The sequence below is a fragment of the Anastrepha obliqua genome, chromosome 1 (assembly GCF_027943255.1).
Source record: "Anastrepha obliqua isolate idAnaObli1 chromosome 1, idAnaObli1_1.0, whole genome shotgun sequence".
NCBI classification, from domain to species: domain Eukaryota; kingdom Metazoa; phylum Arthropoda; class Insecta; order Diptera; family Tephritidae; genus Anastrepha; species Anastrepha obliqua.
The window spans coordinates 182,346,034-182,362,032 of NC_072892.1; the positions used below are offsets into that span (position 1 = coordinate 182,346,034).

General features: G+C 36.7%; 2 protein-coding genes across 6 annotated transcripts; one reads left to right on the top strand and one right to left on the bottom strand.

The window, feature by feature from the left end:
- Positions 1–1,803: 1,803 nt before the first annotated feature.
- Positions 1,804–10,094, top strand: LOC129243013 (serine-arginine protein 55). 4 transcript variants are annotated; one of them, XM_054880037.1, is made up of 9 exons: positions 1,804–1,940; positions 2,154–2,299; positions 2,436–2,506; positions 2,563–2,667; positions 5,589–5,685; positions 8,545–8,618; positions 8,684–8,983; positions 9,041–9,196; positions 9,464–10,094. In XM_054880037.1, exons 2-9 carry the CDS (start codon positions 2,174–2,176, stop codon positions 9,567–9,569), a joined length of 1,035 nt encoding a protein of 344 aa, XP_054736012.1. In that variant the 5' UTR covers positions 1,804–1,940; positions 2,154–2,173; the 3' UTR covers positions 9,570–10,094. The 4 variants fall into 4 exon arrangements, with proteins under 4 accessions (XP_054736012.1, XP_054736019.1, XP_054736027.1 ...); XM_054880044.1 differs by having other exon boundaries at positions 5,604–5,685; XM_054880052.1 differs by lacking the exon at positions 9,464–10,094 and adding an exon at positions 9,346–9,457.
- Positions 10,095–14,182: 4,088 nt separating this feature from the next.
- Positions 14,183–15,413, bottom strand: LOC129235573 (uncharacterized). 2 transcript variants are annotated; one of them, XM_054869479.1, is made up of 3 exons: positions 15,141–15,413; positions 14,590–14,664; positions 14,183–14,527 (listed from the first exon to the last, which is right to left on the bottom strand). In XM_054869479.1, exons 2-3 carry the CDS (start codon positions 14,660–14,662, stop codon positions 14,244–14,246), a joined length of 357 nt encoding a protein of 118 aa, XP_054725454.1. In that variant the 5' UTR covers positions 14,663–14,664; positions 15,141–15,413; the 3' UTR covers positions 14,183–14,243. The 2 variants fall into 2 exon arrangements, with proteins under 2 accessions (XP_054725454.1, XP_054725453.1); XM_054869478.1 differs by lacking the exon at positions 15,141–15,413 and having other exon boundaries at positions 14,590–14,858.
- Positions 15,414–15,999: the final 586 nt, after the last annotated feature.

Consider the following 15,999-nt stretch of genomic DNA (forward strand, 5'->3'; position numbering starts at 1 on the left):
AAATAATAACCGCGTTTAATAAAGCTATACTTCTTCTTTTTCTTAATTGTCGCGATAACCGCTTAAGTGATTTTGGCCGAATTTAACAAAGAGTGTTTGCCAGTCGTTTCTTTCTAATGCTAACCGGCACCAGGTAGATACACCAAGTGAAGGCAAGTCCTTTTCCACCTGATCTTCCCAACGCAGAGGAGGCCTTCCTCTTCCTCTGCACCCGCATCGAATACTTTCAGAGCCGGAGCTTTTGTATCTATTCGGACTGCATAACCCTGGCAACGAAGCCGCTGGATCTTTACTCGATGCGCTATGTCTATATCGTCGTAAGCTTATGCAGCTTATTGTTCCATCGCCTGCGGTACTCGCCATCACCAATATGCAAAGGCCCAAAAATCTTCAGCAGAATCTTTCTCTCAAACACTCCAAGGGACGACTCATCGTATATTGTCATCGTCCAAGCTTCTGCGCCATACGTTAGGTCGAAAATGATGGGAGCATTGTAGAGCGTTAGCTTTGTACATCGAGAGAGGGCTTGACTTCTCAGTTGCCTACTTAGTCCAAGTAGCACTTGTTGGCAAGAGAGATTCTACTTTGGATTTACAGGCTGACATTGTTATAGGTGTTAATACTGGCCTCTAAATAAAGGAAGTCTTTTACTTTGAAATCATAATCATAAAAATCAGCTTCAAGCTCATGACAAATATTCCACCCACTCCCTCGGACTACAAACCTCTTCAGAAACTATATCTATATTAAAGCTATTTAATCAGGATTATTAGAACACGTGGATATGTCGACGAATTTAGATCATGGAATGCGGTAAGAAAATTTGTCATTTGTGATATTTATTTGGGCTAGAAAAGGGGCGATAGGAAGAGTTTTTTCACAATTTCTATATCAGCGTTTTTGTGTACTTCTTTATACTCTTCTAATAAAATTTACCACGGTTTTAATAATATATTTCTGTCACTATAATCTTCGCTATTATTTTTTCGCAGTTATTTATTAGCGTCAATCAGCCGACACGCACACATATAAAGTTCTTGTCAAACAATGCTTGATCGTAACCAGAGGCCATATGAGTTCTTCATAAACATTGTTGCAATTCCTAAGTTTCGCGAACCGAGTGGCAACAATAGCGAACGATGGCAACAGCAGATATCGAGACAGAGCACTTTTCTGGGCTACCGTTAGATGAGTTAGACGAAAACGACAGTTGACTACGTCGCACAGACGAGGTTAAGTTAGCTGCTATAACAACAGAACTCGCTACGAGATATGAGCAGCCAGATCTAAAAATTACGATAGTTTTAAGCACATGTATAGAAACCGAGTTGCATGTGCATGGTGTATTGGGCAGTAAGTTAAACGTGGAAGAGTACAAACGAAAAATAATGGAGTGGTTCAATCTAAAAGAGATCGTGTACATATAAAGTAAGGTGTTGGAAATGAAGTAAAGCAAGCGTGTTACCATATTTTTTTAATTTTATTTGACAATATTGTCATCGAACTCAGAGGAGTTATTGTGAGTGGTTTTTGGAATTTTAACGTAAGAAAATGCGTAACAATATTTTGCTTCTTGTTACCATTTGTCCGCTCATGTAACTACTTCGAAGCTTCAAAGTAAGTTCAAAAAAATATTCTAAAATTTTCGAAGTGTTTACCAACTGCTGCCCCATACGTGTCAATCTGTTGAAATATCAACCGATTGTTTCGATTGGCTTACCTTCTGTGACCTGCATTAGTAATTTGGATTAAGTGGCAACTATGAACCCAAGCGAAAAGCCGCCATTTTACAAATACACCCCGTTCAGTGGAAAAATAATTATTTCCGTTTGAGTCGCCGAATAGCTTGATTGTGTTTTTCTTTTGCAGGACGGAGTAATAAATATATATAAGTGGAGTTAAAGAAAATTTAACACCATTTGATTAACGCCTGTTTAAAGGTAAATTGAGGAATTGTAGTATACATGTTTTTGTTTGGAATTTTACAATATCGAACATATATCCGCTTGTTGCAATTTACCCATCATGACGCCATTTTGGATTATATTTGCTTAATGTGTTTAATTTTTCTACAAATTGCCTATTGGGATGACTTGTTATAAAAATTGAAGTAATGTGTGTACCATAATTTTTGTTATATATTGTAAAAACAGAACGAAATACGTACAGAATAATGGTCGGCTCAAGAGTTTATGTCGGTGGATTACCGTATGGAGTTCGTGAAAGAGATTTGGAGCGGTTTTTTAAAGGTTATGGACGAACGCGCGATATCTTAATTAAGAATGGTTATGGCTTCGTTGTAAGTATTAAATATTTTGTAATTGAGTTAAAATCAATATTGAGGTTGGCTATCATGTATACCAAGCAAAGCCTTGTTATCTGCGCCGACGTAGAAAAGCTCTTAAATTTGGTTTTATATTAAACTTGATTTTCAGGAATTTGAAGACTACAGAGATGCGGACGATGCAGTTTATGAGCTAAATGGGAAAGAGTTACTAGGGGAAAGGTATTTCTTTTTTAGTTTCAATTGTCGGCTAAGTCTTTACTCCTTCCATCTTACAGAGTGGTTGTTGAACCGGCAAGAGGTACAGCTCGTGGCAGTCATAGAGACCGATATGATGATCGATACGGAGGCCGCCGTGGGGGAGGTGGTCGTTATAATGACAAGTAAGCGTTAGTTTGGATTATAAGAAAGAATTACGGTAATTATCTACGTTGTGGAACATATGGGGGGAAAATTTATAAAAAAGTCGATTAATACGCGTATTATTAATTGTAAGGGTAGGGTAGGTAAAATGGCAAGAGTGCCACAAGCACACTTCAAGTAGCACTTACGTGCCGTTTTGATACCATTATGTTGACCATTACCTGTGCAAAGAAAATGGGAAGAGAAAACCTATAGCCATCCCGTGTTATTGATGTAGTGGAGGAGAAAGAAAAGGGATCTAGGCTGGAGAATTTCTTCAAGAGTCATCCCCAAGGGGCACACTAAGGAATCTCAAGCGCCTAGCCGCCAAAGCCGGACATTTGCAGAGAAAATGTTGAACATTCTCTTTCTGTAGGATCCTCACAGCTTCTGCAATAGGGTTTGTGAGGAAATCCAAGCTTCTCCGCATGAGTACCGATCACCCAGTGACCAGTGAACACTGCAATGAGTTTGGAAATTGAATGGCGGGGGACTCCCATCACCTTAAGCGTTCTATTTCTATCGTATTGGGGCCATAGTGTTTTCGAAATAGCGCACGATGAAACAGACCTCCATCTGTCTTGAGCTTTTCCTAGAAAAAAATTGTGTAGTTTCCCTTTAACAACGGACCAAGGGACACCGATGTCTGCGAGGGAGACAGCTGAAACTGGTTCTGTCGACCCCCTTGGCAATAACTCAATTAATTCGGCCTTTGTAGGCGTTGGTTGGTGCATGACTACCACGGTATTCGGAGAGAACGTAGTATCGAATTTCCGTGCATGAACATCAATTCATCATTTTCTAATAGAGGTCGCCCCCTCGGCAGGCAATGGCAAAACCTCCGAGTGTATTTCTTCCATCCTCATCAAAATATATGCCGTTTGGAGTCGGCTTGAAACTTTAGGTCCTTCCATTTGTGGAACATCAAGGCGCATAATTGTTTGGTCGAGCTCCTATTTGCGGTGTACAAATATATATTGTATATATAATTGTTAAAAGATATGAATACCGTGTTTGAGTACCGAATAAAAAATTAACACTTTTTTGATAAATTTTTCTATGTAACCCACAAAGTAGATTATTGCTAGAATTACGTTACAATTTGAGTGCATGGTTTTATAAGTAATTTGGATTTTGCTGTTTGGATTTCTGAAATGGGTAAAAGCATGACCTGGAAAATAAGTCATATTTGGAGTAGTAACAAGATGTATGTGGAAGCGATTTACGCATCTCATAAACCTCGTCAACAGAATGCTCACTGGCGATTTTACAGGTCACTGCAGATTACGCAGCCATTCTCTACCGAACCGTGTGGTGTCTGCGATCAACCCCGAGAAACTCCATTATACCTTATCGAATGCGATGCCATAGCGAGAAGTAGGAACATACGCTCAGTCCAACCCAACTCCATTTCAGTTTTACTGTGGGAAGGGGGTTTGGATGGGGTATTGTGATATGTAGACGCCACAAATGATCGAAATGCAAGCTTCCTGGTTCTGTTCTATATTATCTCCACCATTGGTTTCTTCATTACTTACGAGACACTGATACTGCATTGACATGAATTTTCTAATATAATTACTTATGTTTCCGTTATAAATCACAGATGTTTTTAAATAGAAATTAAAGTCAAAAATACAATTTTTTGGGGAAAGAAAATGGACAAAACCATAAAAAGGTTGGTCAAACGAGTTAAGGGGTAACACCACTGTAGAAATTTCAAAAATTTGATTTTTTTTTATAAGCTTAAAAAATTCTTTGAACCTTTTAAAATACAGAACAAAAAAATTTATACGTTACCGAAGTCTATTTCATAAATATTTTAAGCTTTTAACCAAGCGTTAGTGACTGCTACCTAACGATTTCTCCAAATTTCCAAACTTTAAACGCGTTTTTCTCAAAACACGTTTTCTGAAATTGGCACGCAGCATAACTCAAACAATTTTAAATATTTTTAATCAGGTTTTTCACTACGTCTGTATAATAACCTTCTTAAGAGAAGAGCGTAGGGGATTTTCGATAGATTAATTTAAACGATTCTTATAATTATTTAAGTGCCGTTTTTTTAGTCCAAAATAGAGTTTTTTCCTTCAAATGCTTGCTAATTCCACAAAAATAAATATTTTTTAAATCCCCTACGTGTTTCTCTAGCTATTCTTATCTAGATTAAGAAAAAACAAATTTCCTCGTTCCAGATTAAAATTTGCACCCTCTGTGCTGCGTGCCGCGGAGCTCCTTCAAGAGTCTCCAATACCGCCATTTTGTAAAATTTTTCGATCAAACTTTGTAGTTTTGTATTTTAGTATATAAGTAATAACTTCCCAAATCAGAGTGATTGTTTTCCCTTTCTTTCTATACAAAAAAATTCTTTAAAAATCGTGTTTATTTTACGCGTGTAGAGTGGTGTTACCCCTTAAGAAACAAAAAACAGTACTTTTTTTAATATCACTAAGTTCAGTATAAAATATTTTTCGCTTATCAGGGAAGATTTATATTTATCCAGTTTATGGGACACATGGAGAATTTAATTGTTACGAATTCTTTAAAGAAAAATTGGAAATTATTTCCCACACCACCACTGAGAAAGGCAAACGGTGCCTTACTGAAGTTAGAATGTCTATTATATCACCCATATACACATACATATGTATACAATATAATTTTGATAAATATTTGAAGAACATTTCTTTGACTTATAACGGAGTGCTTAAAGTATAAAGTTTAGTAACTACATATTCACTTATAAGCTCAGTTAATCAATTTGTTTGCCTTTTGTTATATACACATTTTTAGTATAATTCGTCAATAACACTAAAAATGTCGATATTAACAGAAAAAAATACATGTCTAGTAATAGCAGCAGTGTCACCACTAATTATATATTCATTGAATTATTCACCAGAAACAAAAATTCCAGATCATCTTCTCGTTATGGGCCGCCGCTACGTACCGAGTACCGCCTGATTGTGGAGAATTTGTCAAGCCGCGTGAGTTGGCAGGTATGTCGATAATTAATAAAAAAGTCAACATAAGTTTAAGAGTTCTGAACTGATTTTTTGTTTTCGCCGTAACCTATTCTTTATATAAAAATATTTACGTATTTGGGACAAAGTGTGTCAGATTTATTTCTATTAACCTAGCGTTTATTCAAGTAAGGGACATTAACTGTAGCTTTAAGTTAGTTGCTAAATAACGGTTTGGAAACGGACGTCGGGTGGTTTCATTAAAACGTTATAATGTTATAAAAAAATATTTAAATATATTAAAATTTACATATTAGTGTTAATAACGTTTTAATGAATTTTTGAGATCGAGAGGATTAGAGGCCTTTTTTTCGTTTGATTTAATTTTTTTTATTAACAACCTTTGCGTATTTAGAATTTACTTTTTTGTTTACCTACATTTAAAATAAATTGTATTTTCATCAACTAGTTCGTATGTTTATGAATGCCTAATTGACCGGTGTTATCCGATAAATTATTTTTTCTATACGAAAGAAATGCCACTAATGGGTTGACAGATCATCACCTTGGTTGAATGATGAAGTTAAGAGGCTTAATTTGAGAAGAGTTCATGAGACCAGTTTATGAGCACAAACCTAATTCTCCGCTCAGTCGCTCGCCTGAAAGCTCATGCGACCTCATCCACTCAAAGGCAGTGATAAGTGATACGGCCAATGCAGAGAGAAATAAATGAACTCATCCCGATCGTAAAAATCACATTACAATTCCCATTCTGAAAAGAGACCAACACTAATGATATGAAGGGACGAAAAATTCGATTGTTGGAGGTAGATTGCTTACATTCATCCGTTTCGTGAGCTGGTCATGATATTTTTTGTTTTATGCGAACGAGTGCAAAAGCGAATTTGGAAATGATTTTCATCTGATAAGATTTCTGGGCTTCGAACAAGGAATAAAAACATCTGAACACTTAAATAACAAAATTAGCCAAAATGATGAAGCACAAATGAAATAGGGTTAATAATTCAGCTATAATATAAAATAAAAGGCACAAGATTCGTGGCAGATGTCAGAGCAACCTAATGAACGCACTTGAGCTGAAGAAGCGGACACTAAACGCAAAGAATTCAATTTAACATTTTTTTCTGCCAGTGTGACATTCGTATAGTTTGATGCGATGTAGATGAAAATGTTAGATTGACAAACTAAATGCGTTCGGTTTTTAAAATTAGGTACATATTATTAAGAACGTAAAATGTATTAAAAATGATTTAATTTTAGAATTGTCGAATTCCTTATAGCGAATAGCGATTGCAAATAATCCCAGAGTCTCGTACCAACCAAGAACGTGCGTCGGACGAAGCTTCAAACCGATTGCGATTACGAATGGTGTGCGATGTGGTGCTTTTTTGACGCTTCTGATGCTCTTGATGACGCTTCTGATGGCTTCAGTAAAATAATGGTGCTTGCAGGCTTCTGTATGCTCTGGCTATGGCTATTGTGTCTGTTCCTTGTCCAAATGTAGCGATGTGCAAAAGATGTCCTAACTACTCTACTGCTTAGGTGGTACTTAATGTAGAACATCGATGTCGTCGACTGAACTGTACCTAGCCGGCTCACCGATAGTTCTTTCTGGCGATAAGGGACCGTAGAAAGTATCAGCCAACCAACATGTCAAACTTTATGCGATGCTGGCGGGTGGTGGCAGTCAGGAGAATGTAACATCATGCCTCTGATCCGGAGGTGTGAACTCATTTCCCTTTATTTACAGTAGAAGAACAAATAATTTCACAAACGGCCAAAAACTGGTTTCTGATGTCTTATGACGGCCTAGATTTAAGCCCTCTGTAAATTGGGTTGTTCTGTTTGCATGATCAACGATGCAGCGAAGTGCACTTACATTAATGATCACCGGAGGTCTTTTTTATACCGATTATGCGCTAGAATGGCCTGCGCACTTGCAGTCTCCATGTTCAGATGCTTCTCTTCAAGAAGTACTAAATTGATTCGATTTGACGGTTATCGCCTGTATAGTATATTTACTACCCAGAATGTCAACGTGAGATAAGCATATAGTACATAATTTCACGAAAGATGACAACTTGATTTGGTCTGGTGTTCTGGTAGACAAGATGCATGCGTTGACGTATCCATTGGATGTAACTTTTGTTAAGCGACTTGACTTTTCGACTTGCGAATTTAATTAGTGGCAAATTGCCGGAATGCCATTGTACACATTTGAGAAAAGTTGAATACACATCTGAGGGTCCTATACGCACGCAATATATCCGACATATCCAACCGCTGTCGACGTAAATCACGCTTTATATTGAGGTCACTGAGAGGTCACAAATACATTTGATATACAGTGAAAGTATTACTGACAAAAAGCGACTTTGTTCAAATGATATTAAGTAAGATTGCAATACTTTTATCGTATTATTTTATATATGCTATAGTGTTATACTTAAGAGCAAAAATTTCACTTTAAAACATTTTGTTCTTATCTGTTCAGTATTTCTTTGGACATGATGAGATCAAGTGTAATTTGCTGAAGTTCTAAGGTTCACGAAGACGAGTGTTGTTACTGGAATTAAACCATGGCTAAAGAGGGAGATGTGTATGCCTCCAACTGACTTACGAAGTTGCCTATTTTACAGAGTGAGAATGAAGGAGTGGTTGATCCTGTCTCATCATCATTATGGTTGGCATGTAAACGGGGAGTAGCGGACTCAACTACCAACCACTACAACACTCGCTGAAAATACACTTCAGCAAATTATTAAATAGACTTTTCCTGAAAAAAAAACAATAATTTAAAATGATTTATTAAATGCATTTTTCTTGTATTTCCCTTTCCGGTATTGAAAAAATTGATCAATTGTTGGTGCGCAGGATTTGAAAGACTATATGAGACAAGCTGGAGAAGTTACCTACGCGGATGCACACAAGCAGCGACGCAATGAAGGGTACAAAATACAAGAAAAATAATTTTTCCCGTTTTATAGTTTTCCGTTTTGTTCCATCTTAACAGTGTTGTGGAATTCGCTTCATTATCGGATATGAAGACTGCTATTGAGAAGTTGGACGATACTGAGTTGAATGGCCGTCGTATACGTTTGGTTGAGGATCGCCGTGGCGGACGTAGTGGTGGAGGGCGCGGAAGGTCTCGTTCGTCAAGTTCTCGTTCGCGGTCTCGCTCTCGCAGACGTTCACGCTCCAGGTCCCGCCGATCATCGCGCTCACGCTCAAAGTCTCGCAGTCGCTCCAAATCACGTGGGGCACGTTCAAAGTCTAAATCTCCAGTAAAATCACGTTCGCGGTCTCGCTCTAAGTAAGTATATTATTATTAAATATGATAATTATTATTACATTTAAATCTTATTTATAGCAAATCAAGAGAGCTATCAAAGTCTAAATCTAAGTCACGGTCTCACTCGCGTTCACGCTCTCCTAAACGCGATTCTCGATCACGTTCTCGGTCAAATTCAAAACGCGAGTCACGCTCCCGCTCTCGATCTAAGTCACGGAGAGATTCTCGTTCACGGTAAGTATTTACGCCGATTTGTTTACGCACTTAACGATTCAATTAATTTGTTTTTATTCTATTTCGCTTTTCTTATTACTATTTTTATCTTATTTTCGTTTATTTTGGATTGCTGTCCTTTTAAACCGATAAATAAATCTTATGAAAAGCATTTAATTTCGAGTACTACTTTGGTTAAATTAATCTAACTTGTGCCACTACCTTTTTCAAAATTCTAAAGAAACATCCCTGCTAATTTTAACATTTTTTATGTTCGTGACGTTTCAGCGACCGCTCCGCATCACCGGACAACAAATCACGTTCCCGTTCGCGGTCAGCTTCTCCAAAAAATGGAAATGCCTCACCTGACAGAAATGAGAGTATGGACGATTAGACATACTTTTAACATTTTCAAGTAACCACTACTATTATTATTCCCCTTCACCCGACAACCTTTAACTAAACTTTTCAACTATGAGTATGTAACGTTTATGTATGAAATTATGTATATGTAGTTTGCCACATAAAATATTAAAATAAACTAAACTGTAATTGTAATTTATTACTTCGGTTTATTTAAAAAAATATAAACCAAATATTGCTTAAAATTAATAATTTCGCCGTTTAGTTGGTACTCGATGTGTATAAAACAATGCGAGCAAATTAATTTGTTAACCTTCACGTAGATCAGATGAGATATTTCTAAAATGAAGTTCGAAATAATTAAATTTGTTTATCACGGATTAGATTAAAGGCGCCTAATTGATAAATATGTACGCATTCCTCTGTTATGTAAGACCTATGGTATAAACGCAATCGGCATTGACAACAATGTTTTTTATATGAAATAAAATTCTCTAATTCTGTGTAATAATACTATGGAAAAATATAAAACTTAATAAATTTCTTTTGAATATAATTGAACATTGCTTTCTGTAGAGTTTTCCTACAATAAACTGTTTGGATTTTAACTGCCAATTTGTAATGGCTGCATTGATTATAACAGTATTCGCTCTAATATAATAAACTGAAGTCACACTCTTTCGTCGGATGTAAGTCTAGAGTGTTTCGGTAACATTAACAGTACCCGAATATCCTGAGAACTATAGTAAGAAATGATAACAAAGTTATTGGTCTGAGCAACACGTAAAAATCGTTATATTTTGTTAAGGTCCATATTAAGCTATGCGAAAAGTGAGTAAATTATTCAATTAGAGTCGCAATGTTACGACTTTGTTACTGATAGTGGTAAGCAGGGAGATTACGGGTGCAGAGCTCTTCAGCGGGAGACAACGTAGTCACGTGTCCAATCTTGAATGGTGCGCAGGCCAGAAGATCTCCGAAAGTCCAACCAGCCATCGCGAGGTTGCATTTGACTAATACCAGGTTTCGAAGTACTCTGGTGTGACGCGTAACAGACTGTGGGGGGGGGCCAAAAGCTGTTTGATCGGCCCTCGCACGTGGATTGAAGGTCGTTAGGGTTCAGAGGGTGGAGCTATGTTGCTTGAGGGAGCTCCGAGAAGCCGTGGGGTCAAATGGCGGTGGCAACATGTGACCACAAACCACACCCTAAGTATCTTATAAAGGGTTTTCCAATAACAGGTGTTACAGGTAAATGGATTGCGCTATCGCGAGATGAACGATTTTTTATGGCTGGAATTGAATGGTATTGATCTGGACAACGTTTATTTTCAACAAGACGGCGCTACGTGCCACACAAGCAACGAAACCATTGATCTTTTACGGGAAAAGTTTCTGGACCGTGTTATGTCTTAAAGAAGTGATCAGAATTGGCCACCGAGATCTTGTGATTTAAACCTTGTGACTTTTTTCTTTGGGGCCACGTGAAATAGAAGGTCTACGCCAACAGCCCAGGGTCAATTCAAAGCCTCAAAGATGGAATTCGTGAGGCTATCGAGGACAGAGGGCAGCCATTTTTCAAGCGGTTATGGAAAATTTCATGAAAGAATGTGCTGTAAGCGTGGTCGTAATTTGCCTGATGTTATTTTCCACTATTAACGGCATGCTTTTATAATGAAATAAACATCCGCTCATTTATATTAAAAAACAGCATTTTTCTTTGAATATCAAAATAACACCTCTTATTAAAAAACCCTATAGGTTCACATATAAATAGATTATCTACTTTTTCGAGCTTAACTCGCGATCTGTAATGTAAAACCGGTGTTGCCGGTACACAATTCCTCTCCCAAAATCCGAGAGTATAAAATAATCTCGTATTATAAATATACTTTTTGCTGTACAACCCTGTATTTTCTGTGTTATCGATAATTATTACAAATGTAAGGAGAAACGTAAAAGCAAAAGCTAAATAAAATAGTTGACGACAAAGAAACGAGGTTTGTAGACATAATTCAATTAAATTAACTATTACTTCTATAACTAGAGTAGCAGCGCAAACTATGAAACGTGCAGTGAATCGGATGATAGTGCGCCTGATACTGAAGCTGCGAACTTGCGATAACATATAACTAAATGGACCATTAAGAACAACGTAACGACTGCTGCGACGGGCACTTTGCCAAAAATTTTAGGAAACCATTTTTCAGAACTTCCTTCTTGTTCTAGACTCTTAAAAGCACTCGAAAAGAAACACCAAAAGTGAAAATGGTTCGGTTAATATATTCACGAAATTTTTACAGTTGACGTTGCATCTCTGTTGGGAGGGGACGAAGTACACACCGGCTGTTAGAGAGCTAATAGCGACGGCAGCTTTAAAACGTATAATACATACTTTTTATTTCGAAAAATCTGCAGCACCTATACTTTTAATTTTAATTTTTAAGTACATTTTAATCTGAATTCCCGTACGTAATAGGACGATATTCTAAGAAAAAGGTGTACAAAGAAAATATGTTTGTAAACTAGGCGACCGCCGTAGCCGAATGGGTTGGTGCGTGACTACCATTCGGAATTCAAAGAGAGAACGTAGGTTCGAATCTCGGTGAAACACCAAAATTAAGAAAAAACAATTTTCTAATAGCGGTCGCCCCCTCGGAAGGCAATGGCAAACCTCCGAGTATATTTCTGCCAAGAAAAAACTCCTCATAAAAATATTTGCCGTTCGGAGTCGGCTTGAAACTGTAGCTGCCTCCATTTGTGGAACAACACCAAGACGCACACCACAAATAGGAGGAGGAGCGCGGCCAAACACCCAGAACGGATGTAGGCCCCGATTATGTATATATATACATATATAATGCTAAACAAATAAATTTGTTTTGAATATACATACATATGCAGTTTTTTTTACTTAAGAAAATTGTTTGAAATTTACCTTTGAATATTCATGCTTTATTTTTAGTTTTTAATTTTTGTTAGCTTTACTTGGATTTAGTTTTTAAACTTGTATCTATAAGAAACGTGAAGCATATCTATTTTGTTAAAAAAAAAAAAACATTCGAAAGCAAATTAAAGTACCATGAAATAATAATAAATACTATATTTAGTTACACAAAGCTTTCAATATTTGACAATAATAACCCAACGGTACTAGAACGCTATACCTTCGCTAGAACTCCACATCGAACACAATACTTTAAAAGTCATGGAACATGGAGGCGTTCGAGGGATATTCTGAGTATGACAAAATCTCATCTCTCAAATTTCGTGGGTATCCTCACGGGGCACTGCCCGCGGGATATACATGCTGTGAGACTCGGAATTACTTCGAGTCCTTTTTGCATCAGTTGTATGGAGGATGAGGTGGAATCATCTCAGCACCTACTCCTTAGCTGTCCAGCGCTCGCGGGTCTAAGATTCAAGCATCTTGGTTCTCACTTCTTTTCTATGCCTGCTGATATAGCAGGTCTTAATAACAAAAATCTGATTAACTTCATCAGCAGCACCTCTTTCCCTTTCGTCCTTTTTCCTTCACCTCTTTTCCCCCTCTTGCAATGGTATCACAAAGGATGAACCAAACTTCTTTTGTCCAAGTGGGCCCACTTTATGGGCAACCTACCTAACCTAACCTAACCATGGAACACAGTGGTCCAATAGGTCCGGTGCTCAGCAAGCAGTTTCTGATGGGCTGCTGCAGCATGGGCCACTCCGACAGTCTTCTGCCGGAAGCTGAGTCATCTCATAGGCATGTCAGAAGTGAACTGCTCCAAATGACCGATGAGAGCCAGACGTATGACAAACAACTACTTGAATATAAAAAATGGAGAATATTCAGTATAATACCGCATGCTTTGAAAAAAGGATGTAAAGGGGGAATACAGGCGTGTATCCTCATTCTAAAACTGAAAACCGCACTCTCTTAGGCTTATAGTTTTCACGAATTTTTTGTAAAAATTGTGTGATTTAGCGAAGGCAACTCATAACAGAACGATGTTCGTATGCAGGTAGTATTTACAGAGCCGTTCGACTAGAAGAGTGTTAGTAAATTTAACCCTCAAATTAGGTAAAACGTCATATGTTGTGTGTAGTGTGTAGTATAGAGACACGATAGCCCTCATCCGCATCATTGACACTTAACTGAATTACTTAATTTTTGTTCGTATTTTCATTTGCAGGCATCCGGCAACACAACATTGTTGTCAATTCCAATGAATTGTTATTCTCGTTTAAAATTGGAAAGTGATGATATTCATAAATGCATGTGCATTTCATTTTCATTGAAATATTATAAATTATCTATGATTATAAATACAAGTATGAAAACCAGGGAAAACACGCATGTGACTGTATATTTTGTGAATTTAAGTGAAGATTATAAAAAAATATATTGTAATGCGCTAAAAAAAATGAAATTGTAAAAGGAACTTTGAGAACAAATACATACATATGTAGTTGCAAAACTATCATTCCCGGAATATTGGGAGTTATAAATGTTGTTTGGGAACCATTCCTTAACATCCCCACCAAGTTTCTTTAAATAAATCGTTTTATTTTGCGAAAATTGCTCATGCGGCATTATACTAAACCCGACAATAAGCATTTTAAATATGCGCAAATTACATGCATATATGGCGCAGCTTAAACTTTTGAATTTCGAAATCGCTTTTTTATTTCATATACGAATTTCACATCAACAACTTTAAAATTATGATTGATTTTCGATGATCAAAGAATCAGTTGGTTCTTCCCAATGCCATTCCGCCCAATCAACACAGTTTTTGACACTATCTAAATAAGCCATTTGCTCTGGACATCTCTCGAGTACGGGCGCTGCATTAAGCTCTTCACATTTCCAATAGGAAGTAGGGTCCCAGTTATTACGGAATATACGAATATTGATTTCTTCTTGAGTGGTACAACTAGGTCGCCCATTTCCAGCCATTAAAAGTGCTGTGCCGGTAGCCACCAACAAAACTACCAAGAGAAGGACTTTGGACGAAAATAAAGAGCATATAAAATACATACTCTGTACTTCGTGGTATTTTCCTTACCTTTACAAATATTTCCTTTCATAACGGCTTGACGTTGCTCAAAATACTGATGACACAAACTGATTTCACTCATAACTGCAAAATAATGCACTATTTATATATGTTTTCAGCTCAACCATCATACAAAAGTTGAAATAGTTTGTACCAAGTACACATGTAATTACATAGAAAATGCATTAAAACATTGGAACGAAAAAAGCGATAGGATATTGTCGGCCCACTTGACAATATGTAAATAAATTAAATTTATCAATCATTTCATTATGTAAGTGAATGGTAATTGATGGTTGTTAAAATATTTCGTTCTTTTTTTAACAGTTTTTAAAATTTCTAGTAACCTATTTACTACATAAAACACAATTTGGATAATGAAGTTAAAAATATCGAGTTCATGTTAAAAACATGTTTAATATATTAGCTGGCATCCGCCGCGTTGTTGCCGTAGAAATAGTAATTAGTCGTTTTCGTTAACACAAATTTTTAATAATATAGTTACTCCTAATTTTTGAAAGCAGGTGCTGGTTAACGCCAAAAAATTATCCATCACTTACAGCAAAAAACGAAATTTAGCGAGTAACTTCGACTGCCACTGATGATGGATTTACAAGGTTTGGACAATAACTATGGTAAAAAAGAAAATTGTGAGGAGAACTTCGCCTGCCCCGTCATGGGGGATTCTTCAGGCAAATTCCGCACGACCATTTCACATGTCCAACATATTCAAAGCTCCCTCGACATTTTTTTCTTCACCATACCTATGAAGCAAACCTCGAAATCTATTATCCTCGTGTTACGGTACCCAATCAGATTATTCTTTAAAATTCGTGGAACGGCGGGTACTATTTCACAATGACAAAAATATGAAATAGAGCACGCTGAACGCGAAAATCAATTTTTTTTCAAAGCTTTTATATTTGCGGCTGAATTAAGACTAAGAGTAAGATTACAATTTTTTATTTCTCAATCATACCAACAATGCCAAATACGTTTATATGCGGGACAACACAATTTTTTTATCGGAAAGTGCTGAAAAAAATAATACATTAATAGGCTCAGCCACAATAGCATGATACGTTAGTCGCGGTGGCACTAAGGTTGTTACGTTTTTCACCAAATAAAACATTCAGTGACTTACAGCTTATTTGATGCAGGTAATAATTTTTTAGAAAAAAAAATTGACTCGATGTTTATTAAATTTAATAAAGAAATGTATACGTAAACTGTTAACCACTGCAGAAAGAATAATACCAAAAACAATGCTTGCTGAAAAAATATAGAAACAAATATTTAGTTTTCTCATCAAAATATGCTCACAGCTTAAAATATGCAGTGTACTTTATATTTTCTTATAGAATGCAATAACGGTAAAATGTATTTTAGCTTAGCGTCTTAAGTCATTCTCAAAAAATT